We start from the raw sequence: 17,143 nt of genomic DNA on the forward strand, positions 1-17,143 counted from the left end.
CCTCATGTCTGCATTCTTTCCTTTGACAACTGCAAATGGCATTAGTCACGCAGACTGACACTGACAGTACGTCACTTTCGTCACTGACATCCCCGTCATACCGTACAACATATATTAATGGCTAACTCTCCTATGTGAGTTGCTTTAATTAGTGAAACAAATCGCACAAATACACACCATTAGAAGTTTTACAGCAGGTCATAGTGCTTTGTCATCAGCACTAAACGCACCATCCAGGAATTTAATACCTACAGCAAATTTTCGGTAAATTTAAGACAGTTTAGGAGCTTAATTACCCGGATTTTAATTGAAGACATTTAAAGACTTTTTAAGGACCGGCGGGAACCCTGCTTTGAAGACGCTCCCTACATCAAGGGTTCACTGTGATGTGACCGGGTTGCAGGACGGCTTGTTCCAATCAGAATCAGGTTATAGCTCACATTTGAGCTGACTGTGGTTGTAAAGAGGTGTCAGCTTTATCAGATCTGTGTTTCTCTGAGCAGATTTTTCCAACCTGTAAAAGGATTGGTTGTCATTTCAGCATGAGCAGTGTGTTCCACCACAGAGATGTCAGCCAATCAGCTGCAGGCACACGGTTGACAAACGACTTAGAGTATCTTTACTTTGCACTTATCTTTTTTTTCTCAGTAACTGCAATTTAAAAGTACAAAAATCCCCTAAAATAAGAAAAATTTAATATACAGGTTTGAAAACGTCTGTTTTTATGGATAATCGTTGTCACATCTGTTTTTATCTGTGTAAGGATGAGAGCACACAGTGCAGCAGTGAGTGAAGATTCAAAGGGTGTATCTTATTACTTTTACACAAAACAAGAGCAAGCGCTGTAAAACTGTGATGTTTATGCTTGAAAGCACAATATGCTGTGTGGCGAGACCTCGAGACTGAGCAAATATATTTCACCTCTCGATGCTGCAGTCACCTCATAGAGCCTCTGAGAGAGTCCCCTCCTCAGAGCGAGTAACCGGATAATAAACAATGCTGAGTTTCCTGGATGGAGTATTTTAAAGCTCTGAGGAGCACAAAATAATTTCCACCCACCTCTTACACCTCCAACAGGAAATCGAAGAAATCAATGCTTCAAATCCACAACTCATAAATCTAAAGCTCAGCACGTCAGGTAGATAAATGTGCTCACCCACTTAAACGTATAAATAGTTATGTTCCTTTGTACATCGTCCTTTGTTGTGTTATAAACTAAATGTACATTTTTACTAGTTCTGGGTTTGTACACTGAGGAAAAGAGGATATGTTTTTTAGTTTGAGTCAACTCAAGAACAAAAGGTTATACGAACATAAAAAAAGACTAAATGTTGAATGTAGACTCAAGTTTCTGTAGATCTCAGGGTGTCTGTTTGTTTCTCTCAGGGTTATGAAGGAGTACGAGAAGGCCTGAACAGTAAGAAGAACTCGGCCCTGACTGTGAAAAGTGTCGACAGCAACATGAACAAAAAGAGCAAAAAGAAGAAGGAGGAAGAAATCGAGCTCCCAAGTGAGAAGATCAAGACTCCTGATTCATCCACTGCTCTCTGAATTCCTACACAAACATCTTTGCATCACCTCCTGCTGCTTTCATCAATGAATTATTTCTGTTTCCTTCCTGTGCAGTCATACCGTACCACATGACTATCTCTACCGGACTGGAGCGCGATGCCAGCACCACCAGCAGAGCTTATGTGATCATCATCGGGGCCAATCACACCCAGACGGAGAGGCTGTGGCTGGACCTGCCCGATGGGAGGAGGGGCTTCGAGGCCGGCTCTCTGGAGAGCTTTGAGACCCGCGGTACAGACGTGGGGGAGATCAAAAAGGTCGAGGTGAGGAAGGGGGGAGTATCATCGAAGGTCGATCACAATCAGACATAACCCCACCCACGCACACTCACAAAGAGAAAATACACCCACGCTGCTGAAAGTGATTGTTTCCCTCCGCCTGCAGCTGGGCCATGATGGAGCCACTCCGGAGAGCTGCTGGCTGGTTGATGAGCTGTCTGTTGCTGTGCCAACCAAAGGGGTCAAATACATCTTTGCTTGCAAGTGCTGGCTGGCCAAAGATCGAGGGGACGGTTTGACAGCCAGAGTGTTCAACGTGCTGGACGCTGAGAACATTTCCATCTCACAGAAGGTTTGTTCATGAAAGCAGTTTGATGTAAAGCACAGACATACGGCAGAAAACATCCATCACATTCAAACCAACAGAACAAGGATAGATCATAAAGCTCTAGATTTTCCAATGGACTAAGATACCTGAGTAAAACATCCACTGATGTTAGAGCACACAGAGGGTCAGAGGGCTCTTAAATTAATTGGAGCAAGTCCATTTAAAGCTTTAATCACCCAATAGGATAAAAACAGATAACTCATATGAGCTGGAGAGTATTGAGCATCCATATGTATACGGTTTAAGAGCTGAGGATTAACTCAAATGAGTCCACATCTTTTAATTGTATTGATTTTTTTTTGTGCAGGTCATTTATGAGGTAACCGTGGTCACAGGAGACGTGCAAAATGCAGGAACGGACACTCAGATCTTCATGTCTGCGTTTGGGGCCAACGGCAGCACGGAGGAGATGCTGCTGCAGAAGAACGAGGACAGGTAGCTGCTAAACATTAGCATGTCTGAAAACACAGGAACAGTATACAGTTGAGGTTAAACTAATTAGCCCTCTTTGTTTCTTCAAAAATCTCCCAAGTGCTGTTGAACAGATCACTGAATTTTTAATACAGCTTTTCCAAACATACCAGTAGTATTTTGGATGCTAACATACAAACTGCGACAAACATGCTGTTATCCAGCAATAGTGAAACACAACTGCCTATTAGCATTGGAAGGCTAATCTTTTTTGTTTCTTTTTTTTTTGTAAAATAATTTGGTTTCTGTGTGCAAAATATCATACCGTAAGCATGAATAATCTATCCATGTGCTTGTTGGATAACAGGTTTGAACGTGGTCAGGAGGACACTTTCAACATGGAGATCGATGACATCGCTCCTCTCAGGAAGATGAGGCTCCGCATTGACGGCTCCGGCAGCCGTCCTGACTGGTTCCTGGATAAGGTCAGCTCACTTTGTTTTTTTTTAAGAAAACCTCGTTTAATTTTATAATCACGGTCAATACATCTCAACAGATCCATAAGAGCAGGCAGTGCAGGATGTACAAAAATGGATAATACATTTAAGATTCCACATAAACCTTCTTCTTTCTCTTACTTGTTGCTTCAGCATCAAACATTTATATATCTATTTAAGGGGACAGTGCATATTAATGGACATTTCAGTGCAGCATCAATACAAATACTCAGCCACAAGGATAATTTTTATCTGTAGGCCCCAGCAGGTCAGGTCAGAGTTTGAAACAGAAACAATACAAAGCTACATCAGCTGCTTCTACGAGCTCACGTCTAACTGTCTGTTAACAAGATTAGAAATATTTGAGCAAACATCCCAACCTACAGTGTGTGCTGATGGAGAAATGAGCTATTCAGACCAAAGTCATTTCCTGAACCAGGCTGTAAAAATGTTTATATTTTTGCTGTAAAGATCAACTTTTTTAAATTAGTGTGTATGTGGTCTCTGGGGGTGTTGAGCCAACCTCAAGTGGACACTTGATGTACTGCAGTTTTTAGCAATTTGGCGAAAGCTTCACACTGCAAAAATGAAATCCGAGCCAGTGTCTAAGTTATATGTTTAATTAAAAAAAATGTCTGAAGTGCTTGGAACGAATTAAAAAAATATGTGCTTGAATTAAAAAAATAGTGGGTTTTTTTTTTTTTTTTTTTTAGAAAGAAACCACATCTTTTGTCACGAGTTTAGTTTCTTTTAGCACATATTTTGGAGCAGAGATTATTTTTTGCCTATGACAAGCAAGAAAAAAATTATGTCATAATGCAGCTGACGTCTCTGGTTTTGTTCTTGGATTAACAGTTTTTAAACTGTTGCTGCTTATGTTGCAGAGGTGTGTTGCTAATGATTTGAGAACTCTTTAACCACTCTGGGCTGAGGCAGACTGACCTGTGATTGGTTAGATGTTTGCATGCAATACATTCTTTAAATATGTCAGAAATAGACTGTAACATAAACTGGTCATGCACACAGATCAGGGTTTTATCTTCTTCTTGACAAAGGAATTATTATTGAGAATTACTTATAATAGCTGCAGGTCTCATGCATAAACTGTAAACCAGGAGGATGATAAAGAGCATCGCTCACTTCTCACTTCTCACTTCTCACTTCTCACTTCTTTACAACCAACTGAACAAAACAGATCCAGGTTGTTTTTTCACCCTGACAGTGTGAGCTGTAGGTCACAGTATCATCCAATCGATAGTATTACACGGACGCACTCACACTCTCTCACACACACACGTCTATTCCTGTCTGCAGGAGAGAGGTCAATGATTCAGCTATCCACCCACAAAAGCACAGACACATATGCATAAACACATACGCAGTAGGGCCCAGAGTTCCTGGAGAGAGCATATTGACCCTTTTTATCTATCACACCATCATTTCTAGTATCGTACACACTCATTCTCACACTGAGAACACTGACATCTAAATCTAAATCTATCCTTATTATCTATTACTATCCTTATTAGAAAAAAAAGTAATTGGATTATCTTAAAATATATTTATAAAAAACATCTTCTAATGAGGAAGAAAAATGTACTTGTTCAGTTTCCTTAATTCAAATTTCATCCTTGTTTTAGAAAAAAGTATTCTGATTACCTTGAAATATAAAAAAAAATCTACTAATGAGGAAAAAAAAGTAACTGTTCAGTTTCCTTAATCTAAATTTGACCCTTTTTTTAAAAAAAAGAAAAAAAAAGGAATCTGATTATCTTAAAATAATTTTTAAAAAATCTACTGAGGAAGAAAAATGTACTTGTTTAGTTTTCTTGCATTAATTTTAACCTTTTTTTTTTTTTTTTAAAAGAAAAAAAACTTGATGAGCAAATTTTTGCAGCTCATTTTAAGTCTATTAAGAAAATTTAGGTTAAAAAAAGACACACACACTTGCTCAGGTTCCAGTTTTTGCAGTGTTTATCAAATGGATGCAGGAATGAAATCCTCTCTATTATCGTCCAGCCTCCAAAAAGATAAATTTATACTCTTCCTCTGCGGCTGACCCTGTGAGGACAACATCACTGCTCACCTCTAAATCCACTGTGATGTCTGCGGCCAAAAGCCGTGATGAAACAGAACTCACTTCCTATGCAAATATCTGCCCTGGTAAAGGCACCGTGCCTGCAGAGCAGCAGAGCAGTCAGGAACAATACCCGGCCCTGTCTGTCCGTGCCTGGGACTCTGCAACTGCAAACATCTCCTTGATTTGACCCTACACAGAGCCTTGTGTGTTCAGCATCACAAGCAGATGTGCTGCTTTTATGGATTGCTGGGACTCTGTATTGAAATGGACACAACAGTGCACCGGGCAAACTGCCAGCATAGTAATCTGCCCCAATAAATATGCAGAGAGGAGAGCGAATACGACTGTGGCCAGCCTGCAGCTGAGTCTTTGACTCGTTATTAAAGGTTTCCCAGGGCTGGTCATCTGACTCTGGGGAGGAGGAGGAAGAGTCTGTGAACATCGCATCAGTGTTCTTACTATGATTACATGTGACACAGTGCTCATTCATAAAAGGTTGAATGGCTCTAAGAGAATTTGCATGTTTTTAGGTTCCACACTTTAAATCAGGGAAGGAAACGACGCATTAAAGAGGGGGTATACTTTCTTTCCTGTATTTTATATATGAATATAAAGTAACAATGCAGGATGTTCAGATTAACTGTGAGCAGATTTTCAAACCCCTACATATTCATATGTTTTAGAAATCCCTGAATCTGTCTGTAAACTGATCCAAACACTTAGATTTCCATGAGATCTTAACAAGATCTTGCTGAAATGATGATGTCATCACATAAGGATCTCCTAACTGGTTCATGACACATGATAAGGGCAGGCCTCAAATTCCAAGATCTGCCAATTGTTAGGCCCCAACAGGCCTCCAGAGGGCTGGCCAATCAGAGGGAAGGGGGTTTGTGGAGCCTTAAAGCGACAGTAGCTAAAATGAAGCGTTTCAGACAGAGGCTGGAACTGTTGTATCCATGGTCTCCACAGATGAATACATGGATACAGGAACATGGATACCGTCTCAGAGGTGTTTTGAATTCCAAATACAGTAGTCCTCATGTTGAAAATAAGAATTAAAATGTAACTCTAAAAAAGGGAAAGTGGTGGCACTAAGATGGGCTTCCGATCCAACAGCTACAAAATGCCTCCTGCTCAACTGAGTACAGCTCATATGTAGCCAGTGTTTTCAGATGAGTGTTTTCTACATGTGATGCTTGATCCTAAGAGCTTCCTCTGTACATCCAGGTGATCATGCGTAACCTGAGCACAGAGGAGGTGTCTGTGTTCACCTATGAGGAGTGGCTGTCAAGGATGCGTGGACCCAAGAGAACCATGATCTGCGAAATGGCTGCTGTTGTGGACGAGGAGGTGATGGTGGAGCTCACCACCTACATCATCCAGGTCAAAACCAGTGACTGTACAGGTTAGTCTTCAAGCTCCTGTTCATAAAATAACATAAAAGATGTGACGTTGAATCCCTGTTTTTAATCCCATCCATTGCAGTCATAATGATGACTGTGCCGTGAGGAAAGACCTGTTGAAGGTTTTTCTTTATTCTGTTGTTTTCTGGTTCTAATTGGTTCTATCCTACTGCTTAAAGCTGCCCATAGGCAAAAAAAAATGGTTTAATTATTCTCAAGGAAGGAAGCAAAGCCAAAAAAATTAGAAAAAATTAGAAAAAAGATAAAAGTATGTATTATCTAGTGCCCCCTCTTCTTCTTTAATCCAGATGTTTAAATCATAAAGTTTTATCAAAGTATTAACACCAGAATAACAAAGAGGGCTTAAGACTGATCCATGGGGAACGCCTTTTAGAATTACTGACCCTTGCATCTGGATCAGTCCATAGAACAGTCAGCATAGGCCTTTGGTTGTAATATAAGTAAGGTCAAAATGCATTTTTATTGCAGATCAAACACAATTTTGTTCTTTTTGGTTCATTATTTTCAGGCTGCTGCAGAATCCTCCTGATTTTGCTGGTGCCATGTTAGAAAAAAACCTCCCAGACCAGCTTTTCAAAGAATAAAATTTAATATGTGCCGTGTTGAACAGAGTTCAAACATCACAAAAGTCTTAAGTAATTTTCACAGGTGGTAATAACCAGACTCAAGTCTCTAGGCAACTGCACCAGAGAAGCTAGCAGAGCGCTGTTTCGGAGTGTGTCATTTGCCACAGACCTGTGGATCAAACCAAACTGAAGGTTTTCAGCTGCTCCTGGTAACACAGAGACAAAAATCAGATGAGGGATTAGATGTGCCGACATGAGGCTTGTCTTCAACTTTTATGGCCAAAATACATCAGGTACATCTCAGGTCTGGCTTCACTGCACCACGGCTCCGGATCATATAGGTTTCTATGCAAGCCAATACATCAGCTCACTCCTGATCCGTTTTGCTGCCTTTGGTGTCCCTAATTTTTGGATGTAGCAGCAGATGCAGGAGCTGTGATGCCTCAATTCACAAAGAGCAGATTGAGCGGGACAGGAAGCTGTGAATGGAAACCACATTTAAACATCCAGTGACTTTCGAAATAAAACAAACCATGTTAAAACCAGATCATATTTAACTTGACTACAACAAGAAACCAAGATGATTAGTGGAGCCAAGCCAGGAGTAATCAGGTTTGAGGTTTTACAGCCCAAACATGAATGAGGAGAGGATCTTCAGTGGGCTGGGAATTGAGGAAACTCCTTGATCTGTGACTGTCTGGTAGTCCTGATACCTGCTGATCTAAACATACAGACCGTGTGAGGCGATGGTTAAGCACCTTTGTCGTTTTTTTCCCAGATTTTTTTAAAAGAAGACTTCTCAGGGTTTCCTGCAGGTGCTTGGGGTTCAAGATGGATGTTGGTCTCTTAGGGGCCGTTTACACGACAATGGTTTTAGGGTGAAATGCAAAAGTTTTATTGCGTTTCAGCCTCGAGTTTACACGGAAACAGCGTTTTAGCCCACCTAAAATGCAAACTTTTAAAAACTGCCTCCAGAGTGTGATTTTTCTGAAATGCTGCCGCCACCATTGCCGTGTAAATAGTGAGCCGGTGTTTCCAGTGGAAACGCACATGTCACGCTCCACTCCGCGCAAGCACATACAACAGGACAACAGCACTATTGTTACAGTCGTCTCTTCTCCACTTCTGCTCTTAGTTTTTACCAAAGCACTAGATGATCGGCTCAACTCTACTTCGGTGGAGATCTCCCCAAAGCGGCTTCTGGACAAGACAGTTATAGCACCACCTACAGGCCTGGCATACTTACTACAGCATTTTCAGTCCATCAGCGTTTTTGCGTAAACGCAGATTTTCTGTTTTCGCTGCGTTTTAGTGTTTTAGATGAAGTGTTATGTAAACGGGGCATTAGATCTGTGACTTTACACCCTGATGAATTAAACCTGTCCCAAAGCGTGTAACAGCTAACGATACTCTCCTGACAAGGTAGTGTGATGTAACAGGGTGGGCTCTCAGCCTCCTCACCTGTTTGTCAGTCAGGCCAGCTGAACAGTGTGCTGTTAGAGACACAGGCTGTAAACATGTTTGTTTTTGCTGTAATATTAGTGAGTATGTGTTTTCTGGTGTTTCTGCAGTCAGCCTCAGGCAGACGCTCGATGAGCCGCAGCTTTTCACTCTCCTGCACCAGCTTCATTTCTCTCAGCTGAGGGTTGTCTCTGAAGACATTTATGCGTCAAGTTGAAAGCAAATCAGAAAAGATGATGTTTGACTCTTGTACGACACAGAAGGACTTCTTTAGAAACTCTGCTTTGCTCCTTTGTCTTTTTCATGCAGAATTTTCCTGCAGCTCAGCAGTTCTGCTGATCAATACGATAACACAGTGAGAAGTCTGAGCCGGCTTCAAAGGACCGCGCTCTGTCCTTGACTGTTACTGGGAGGAATAATATGCACAGTGGTTAGACTCCCAATTACCACGCTACAACACACACACACACACCTACACACATGATGCAACCCTCAAGGTAGGGTAATGGCCTCCTTGGGGATTATCATGAAGGGATATCCATGTGAGGAGCAGTGAACCCTGAGCATGTAAAGTAGGTGTACATACATGTGGCTCTATGTGTAGACATAGATTTCTGTAAGTTGCTTCATAAATGTTTTAATTTTTAATGCCCCTCCTGCGGCTGCTGGCACAGTGTGTAGTGACTCACGTAAAAGCAGGTCACAGGAAACACGCTGGAGTCTGGTGCTTTAACGTCAGACACACCTCAGCGTCTAAGGAGCAGAGCGTAGAGGAGTCACGCTGAAGATGCTCTGTGTGAGTCAGAGCACTCAGCTTCCTCTGCTGCTCTTTTGACTCTCTTGCATAATGTTTGCTGAAGAGTCTCCTCAGGGCTTTGAATCCTCAGTATTTATTTCAACAAATAATTCAACACATCCCTTTCGATGCTTTATGTGCTCAGCGGCTGAAAAGAACGACATCAAAGCTTTAATTTATAATTTATAACCAGCGCACTCATCACTGATGATGACACATGACGTCAAGAGGATCGCTCAGGTTAAATTTTCATGACTTCATGCTGTGAGCCAGACAACATAAAACACACTTGAAGAGACAAAATATGAAATAGTTGAAGAGAAACTTCAACATTTGATGAAGCCTCTTAGCAGCGCTGAAATGCTGTCTCATCTGTGGCCAGCAGGGGGCGACTGCTTGTTTTAGAAAGAAGTCTGTTCTGACTAATCAGTTGATTTATCATTTACCAAATCGTTTCTTTGAAGTTCCCAGTGCTAAAAGATAGTTTCACTTTGTCTTTAATGCATAAGAATTTAATTTAATAAAAAGTTGGATTTCAACCTGGGGGCAAAATGCTTGAATTAAAGAGGGGTTATCATTCTTTACCACAATGCTGGATGTTCAAACTAAACGTGTGGATTTTTAAACCTCTACATATTTATATGTTTTAGAAATCAGTTACGAGGTCTCCTAACTGGTTTATGATACATTGGAGGGGCAGGACTCAAATACCAAAGGCTGACCAATCAGAGGGGAGGGGGTTTGTGGAGTGGGGGGTCTTAAAGAGACAGCAGTAGACAGAGGCTGAAATAAGGTTTTTCTAAAACACCAGTGAGAAAAAAATATGCATATTTTTGAACTGCAAATTACGTTAAGCTACTACAGGGGTGCCAGAGGGACAGAATAATGGTAAAAAAGCACAATACCCCCTCTTTAATACTTAACTTTTTCTGAAGAGAGCTGCAGAGGATGCGTAAAGGATGGGGTTATTTTGGGAGCCTTTCTGCTAGACAAAACGCTTTTTTCTTGATTTGATTCTTTTGCAATTTTGGGGGTGCTGTTTCAATTTAAATTGCAATTTATCGATATTTCCAATTTTTGCATTTTTTTTGTTTGCTTATTTAACACAAGATCAAGTGAAAAGATGAATGAGGATAATGCATTTTACAGACTATATCAGGAGCCATATTTTCCTAAAAATGCACATCACGAGTCAGTTTTCAGGATTTATTCAGATGATCTGATATCTTACATTTTTTTCCAACCCAGCTCATAAACAACGACTGAAATGAAGGATTTAGATTTGAAATTAATAAATAAATAAATAAATAAAAGACTTTGAACAAAAAAAAATCACGATATAAATTGTTTAATAAAAAAATCTCAATACTAGGATACACTGATTTTTTTCTCCCACCCTTAATTTCTGCCTTTGTTCAGAAAGCACAGGAATGATGATAGAGCAGGGAGCAGGATGAGAGTAAAGTTTGACCCATGTGAAAGAGGTCACAAGTTGGTGAAGTGACCCATACTGGCCTCTACAGGCTCATAACTGTAACTCATAACGTGTGCTCCATTATGTCATATTCAATTTAATAAACATTTTCAACTCATTGTCTTTTCTCCTCAGGCGCAGGCACTGATGCAAACGTGTGGATCACTGTTTTTGGAGAGAATGGAGACACAGGAACGCTGGCGCTGAAAGAGTGCAACAAGTCCAACAAGTTTGAGCGCAAACAGGTCGACACGTTTCGATTCTCAGATATCCTCAGCCTGGGAGAGCTCTCCAAAGTGAGAGTCTGGCACGACAACTCAGGTCAGCTGCTGAGACAGACACTGACTCTGCATGCCGGCCTGATTGAGTCTGTCAGTGTGAAAAACTGCCAGATTAATCGGGAAAGAATTAAGTTTTACTTCCTGACTCTGTCACACTCAGGTCTGGCTCCAGGATGGCACCTGGATTATGTCGATGTGAAGGACGAGGTCATGGATAAAACGTTTCGTTTTCCATGTGACCGCTGGCTCGCCAAGAACGATGATGACGGACAGATAATGAGAGAACTGGCCTGTGCTAACAACGACTACTTAGACCTTAATGAGAAGACGAGTATGGCTAACACACACACACACACACACACACACACACACACACACACACACACACACACACACACACACACACACACACACACACACACACACACACACACACCACAATTCAGTCCAACACTTTGATTTTTAGAAAATAGAGTTTGATACAAAGTTTTACAAATGTGCAAAATGAGTACAGGCTTTTATGTGGGGATCATGAAGATGAGGACGACTGGAATCATTTATGTCTTCCTCTCTGACAGAATATGAAATATGCACCACGACTGGAGACACATCTGAAGCTGAAACCAAAGAAAACGCGTGGATCGTTCTGGAAGGGAAGAAGGGCCGATCAAAAGAATTGGTCATGGAGAACTCGTCAAAGAAGAAGAGGTTCTTGCGGTGAGCACTTGTGCATGAGATTAAGTCATAATGAGCTGCGACTGGTCTGCGTGAAGCAGCTTGAATAACGTGTTTTTCTCTCCCTCTTTTTGTACCTGAGCACTTATTATGATAATTCCAGCAGGCACTGGAGCTCAGAGCAGCGCTGTTATCCACTCTCATGACATTACATCATCCTGCAGGGAACTCATTCTGATGCAGAACAAATTGTCACTAACATGATTTTTACGCTTCAAGAGAAAAGGCACTAACATGGTTATTTTCCTCTTTTTTAGGGGAAATGTGGACAGGTTTGAGTTTTCATCCAAAAACCTGGGAGACATCGTCGGTATCTGCCTGGGACACACACCAAAGGATGGGAAGAAAGTAAAGGGGGAGGTTTTCTGGTATGTGGTGGAGGTCGTCGTCACTGAAAGAGAACTGGGAAACAAGTAAGACATTAGTTACTGCTCACTGATCCACATCTACACTGTTTACAAGAAAATCAGACTGCACATGTCATGTTCAGGGTTTGGATCAGAAACACTGCTGTGTTTGAAGTGTTGAATCAGGGCAGAGGAGGAAACCAGACAAACCCCTATCATTTCATCGTATCTAAATGTGTCAGCAGTAAATGAGAGAGGAAATTCAATTTAAAAGGCAGCTTGACACATTTTGTAGTCTTTATTTTGTCCCTCTCTCAGACCTTGGTGTTTGAGGACCGCCCTTCCAACACGTCATTAACTACTTACACTGTAAACCCAGACAAGTTGAGTTTACTTGAGAAATACTTAGAACTGGTTACCTTAGAATAACTAGGTAATGTAATGTGAAACTTAGGTTAATTCAACTCAACATCTTAAGTAGTTATGATTAATAGGGAGAATCATTTTGCTGAATTTCTTTAATCAAATAAACCTGTTGCCTACTTGTTATAAAATAAAATATTAGTAATGTTAAAGAAAATGTTGCATATCACTGTAAAACATAATAAGTTGACCTTACCTAAAACTGAAAGATGTGATATCAATTAATTTAACTTATGCATTAAATAAATGTAATAACAAAAAATTGAAGCAGATCTGGACAAGTAAACTAGATAACATTTTGAAGTACAGCTGGGTCTCATATCCTCAGCGTTCCTTCCTCACTCATGGTTACATGGTCACAACAAAAATCAGCTCTAATTTCATAGCTTTAGTAACCGTGAGTGAGGAGGGAAGGCAGTACATATGAGACCCTGCTGTACAATGGAACATTGTTCTTCAGGGGACACAGGTTGTCTGAGTCCCACGGCACTGACTGGTGGTCTGTGCTCCATGGCACGGTGTCTTGTACCTACTGACTTTTGCAGTGTGCGTCTAATGTATTTGCATATTTTTATATGTATTTCTAAATTAAATGTTTGACTGGACTATCATGCTATTTAGACCAATTTTGTAAATGTAAAAAGATATATTTATTTATTTTTGACGCAGACAGCACAGACAGCTGGTCCATGCTGTGTCGTACAGACAAACAGTCCATGTCATGTGGAGCACGGACAGCCTGTGTCACTGCTGCACATCTAGAAGTACAGCAGGGTCTCATATCGTCTGTGTCCCCTCCTCATTCACAGTTACAAAACACAGTCACAAACTAATGATTTTAAGCTGTGCTCACTTAAACAGTAACAAAAGTTCAATCTAGAAACAACACTGAAAACTCTGACATTTGAGTAAATTGGACTTACTGACAAATTTTAGATTTTCATAGCTTGAACTTTGGGGTTTACAGTGTAGGAGATTCTTTTGTGATGACTTCATTTAAGCAAGTTTTGTGAAGGTCTTGTGAAGGTGCGCTATTTTAGAACAAAGTGTCAGACAGATTCAGGGATTTCTAAAACATAAAAATATGTAGAGGTTTAAAAAATCTGCTAATGCTCATTCTGAACATCCAGTATTCTTACTTTATATCCATGTTTACAATATGTAAAGGCAGAATAACCCCTCTTTAAAAGTAAACAACAAATGTTGGGGTTTTTGTTGGTCATAAATTAATTTCTTTCCTGTTTTCTCACCTTTCCAGGTACATCTTCAGTTGCAACGCAGCCATCCCTCTCTCTCCTAAAAGAGATGACTTCTTGACTTTCGAGTGCACGAAGGCCATCGAGAGCTTTGCCAGTAAAGCTCGAAGCCTTGTACCCGTCAAGTATGAGATAATCGTGATCACTGGAGATGAGAAAGGAGCCGGCACAGACGCCAATGTTTTCATCACCATCCACGGCTCTAATGGGGACTCGGGCTGCCGTCAGCTGCGGCAGAAGTTTCGTAACCTTTTTGAGCGTGAGCAGACGGACCGATTTGTTCTGGAAATGCTCGACATGGGAGAGCTGCAGAAAGTCCGGGTGGAGCACGACAACTCCGGCCTGAGCCCCGGCTGGCTTCTCGACCGCGTGGAAGTCACAAACACAGCCAACGGTGTCACCACAATTTTCCTCTGTGGGAAGTGGCTGGACATGAAGAAGGCAGACGGGCGAATCAACAGGGTCCTGTATCCAAAATACTAGTGTTAAAGTATTATTTCTGGAAACTACCACTGCAGAGAGATCTCCACTCATGCTTAACAGAAGTTACCAAAGAGATTCTGCTCTGGAAAGTTTTAAATCTCAGGAACTGAGACTCATTTTTACACTCACAGGACTTATTTTTGTATAAAACCATGATTCACTAGTTCATAACAGCTGGAATAATAGCCTGCACAGAAATCCTGTGACAATATCTTCTGAGGTGAGGAAGCTGAATGTGCCATTCTTTATAAGTTTCATATTTCAGGGATGGTTTGTTCAGTTACTTTGTTAAGACGGAGGTTTTTATAAAAGATTAAACTCTTTGTGATACTCAGAAACATTTTCAGCTTGTCTGTCTTTATGTGGTATTCATAGGAAAACATTTCTATGACAGTAATAGATCCTTTCTAACAGACTGCTGAAAGACATACTTTCATATTGACAAGGATGTAAAGATGTGAGAGGTCACATTTTAGCATCTTCATAATAATTCTTCATCTTTAAAGCAACTCTGACCTGTTTTTGTTGACTTCAAACACTTTGACAAATGTTCCTCCAAAGTTAAAAGCTCTTAAAACCTAATGTACGCTACATGCTCAGAATCACACTATAGACCAACACAGTTAGCAACATGCTGGGAAAGAATATGGTGCATTTAGCAGCCATAGGTAAAGGTATTTCTTTCAAAACAAAGGCCAGATTAAATGATTTCAACTGATGGATGCTGGTTTGTATATGTATTTTCTCCATCTTAACTCATAACTGTCTCATTTGTCATAACTACGCATCTTAAAATCATTTATTTAAGACCTTACCAAAAAAAAAAGACAATTTTTGCACAGCCTTTAGCATTTCTTAAGTAGAGGTGAAAAACAAAGAGATAGTAAAAATCAAACCCAAGCAGAAAACCAGAGGACATCTTGCAGTATTTAAAGTGTTGCGTAAATATAAATAGTACAGCAGTTGATGCCGCTACTCTCGACCACAAAATGCGACAAAGTAAGTTAGTGCTGGCTTGTCTGGTGATGGGGACGGAACAAAGAGATGTCACTGAGTTGGTTTCTTTGAGTTGTATATTGTTCCTCTGCCTGCTGTCGACTTCTGTTACACAGTTGGTTCCCTTCATTGATTGTTTTTAGCTCCTGCTGTGTTTGTCACCTGACAAACGCTGGTAAATTTCCAAAAATCATTCTAAACTTCAAGTCTGAACCATCGTCTGTATAGTAAATGGACGTAGTGACATCATCCATTTGTTTCTGACACAGAGGCTGTTTCCCAAAGCCCAGTTACCTTGCCTTGCCTTGGTCTGATGTGGGCGTGGGCAGACATCCACATCATCAGTCGCTGCCCAAGTGCTGTTCCAATGTTCATGTCCTCCAGAGGCATATGTCCTCTGTTTGGTTAGCATGTGGCTAATTGACCAAGGATACACAGGTGTATCCTTCACTGCCTTGCCATGGCTCTAAATACCCAACATGCAACGCTTGAATCTACGAAAAAGGAAAAAATGGAAGGAAAAGACGCACCAGGGAGAGACGCTCCAGCGGAGGAGCGCAGTAAATTCCAATTCAAATATAAGTAATAAGATACACCTCTGAAAATAACAACTTATATCATTTCCAACACTTGACTCTTTTGTGTCACTCACGTAACTATAATTATTGAGAAGCTGCACCTGCAGAGTGTCAATAATGTGACAATAAAAAAGCAAAAAGCATAGAAAAGTGGCAAGCTATGACAACATTTGTAGCTGCTGACACATACGGTCTACTCCCACGTTTGTATTTAACTTTCCAAGCACTGTCCACAGTGCAACACATGTTATGAGAGACAATGAAACTCCAATTACACAAAAATTTGTGACAGGAATCTGATGGTAAAAAAAAATATGCCTTTGTAGGCTGTTCCATTAGCATCTCCTTTTGAGCAGAGGCAGGACACTTGCCTCGGATTGGAAGATAGTGGCTTAGGAGGCACTGCCTTCAAAGGCAAGGCAAGGCAAGGTACCTGGGCTTCGGGAAACAGCCAGAGTTTTTAAGTCTATTGTCTGCAGAGGCCATATTGGAAATGTTGAACTCAACCCATCTTTGTTCAAGTTAGGATAACACGGGTATACAAGGTGTCCTTTTACCTTTTACCTGGAACATTCATAATGAATGCAAATCAAAAATTAAAATCTAGTCAATTCATGCCAAATGAAATTACGATGAATATTTTCAAACCTAGAAATCCCACTAGTTTCCATTCTGTTAGTAGGATATCTGAGTTTGAGTTACTCTGATCCAAATCTTACCCGATCACTCCTTTTAGTGATTTTGTCCCAGATAAAGAGTTACTCACAGGGTGGCCTCTGAAAAATCAATACATATTAAAAAGAGGAAGTCCTTTGAACAGCTCTTTGAATGCAACAAATCCATAAGATCCAACTCTCTTCAAAGAGCCATAAATCCCATCTCTAGTTATAGACCAAAGCTACTTTTTCAAATCAGACTGTAAATATGTTATTTATGCTGAAAACGTCAGCTTTTTGAAAAGCTGTGTTTGAAGAAGCCTCAGGTAGACACTGAAAGGACAGCAGTTATTAACAGTGCTTGAGGTGGTTGCTTGGTCCAGATATCGAGTGGGAGACACAACCCCAAACGTTTGCTTTCAAAATAAAAGCTTAGTATAGAATGTATTAGAGACTATAGTCAATGTCCGAACCAAACATAAATAGACAAGAGAGACA

The 17,143-nt window shown here is 40.6% G+C and overlaps 1 protein-coding gene across 1 annotated transcript in view; it reads left to right on the forward strand.

Annotated features, from left to right (window-relative positions):
- Nucleotides 1-14,664, forward strand: part of loxhd1a (lipoxygenase homology PLAT domains 1a) — a 50,988-nt gene extending 36,324 nt beyond the window's left edge. The window contains exons 31-41 of the mRNA XM_074691161.1: nt 1,387-1,510; nt 1,627-1,835; nt 1,957-2,142; nt 2,486-2,613; nt 2,957-3,074; nt 6,397-6,574; nt 11,026-11,211; nt 11,332-11,502; nt 11,750-11,888; nt 12,164-12,319; nt 13,935-14,664. Of these exons, the coding sequence (XP_074547262.1) occupies nt 1,387-1,510; nt 1,627-1,835; nt 1,957-2,142; nt 2,486-2,613; nt 2,957-3,074; nt 6,397-6,574; nt 11,026-11,211; nt 11,332-11,502; nt 11,750-11,888; nt 12,164-12,319; nt 13,935-14,415 (2,076 nt within the window). The 3' untranslated portion in view covers nt 14,416-14,664. The remainder of the gene's footprint in view (nt 1-1,386; nt 1,511-1,626; nt 1,836-1,956; nt 2,143-2,485; nt 2,614-2,956; nt 3,075-6,396; nt 6,575-11,025; nt 11,212-11,331; nt 11,503-11,749; nt 11,889-12,163; nt 12,320-13,934) is intronic.
- Nucleotides 14,665-17,143: the final 2,479 nt, after the last annotated feature.

Source organism: Halichoeres trimaculatus, unplaced genomic scaffold (genome assembly GCF_033239565.1).
Source record: "Halichoeres trimaculatus isolate MK-OKI-2021-1 unplaced genomic scaffold, fHalTri1.1 fHalTri1_scaffold_16, whole genome shotgun sequence".
NCBI lineage: Eukaryota > Metazoa > Chordata > Actinopteri > Labriformes > Labridae > Halichoeres > Halichoeres trimaculatus.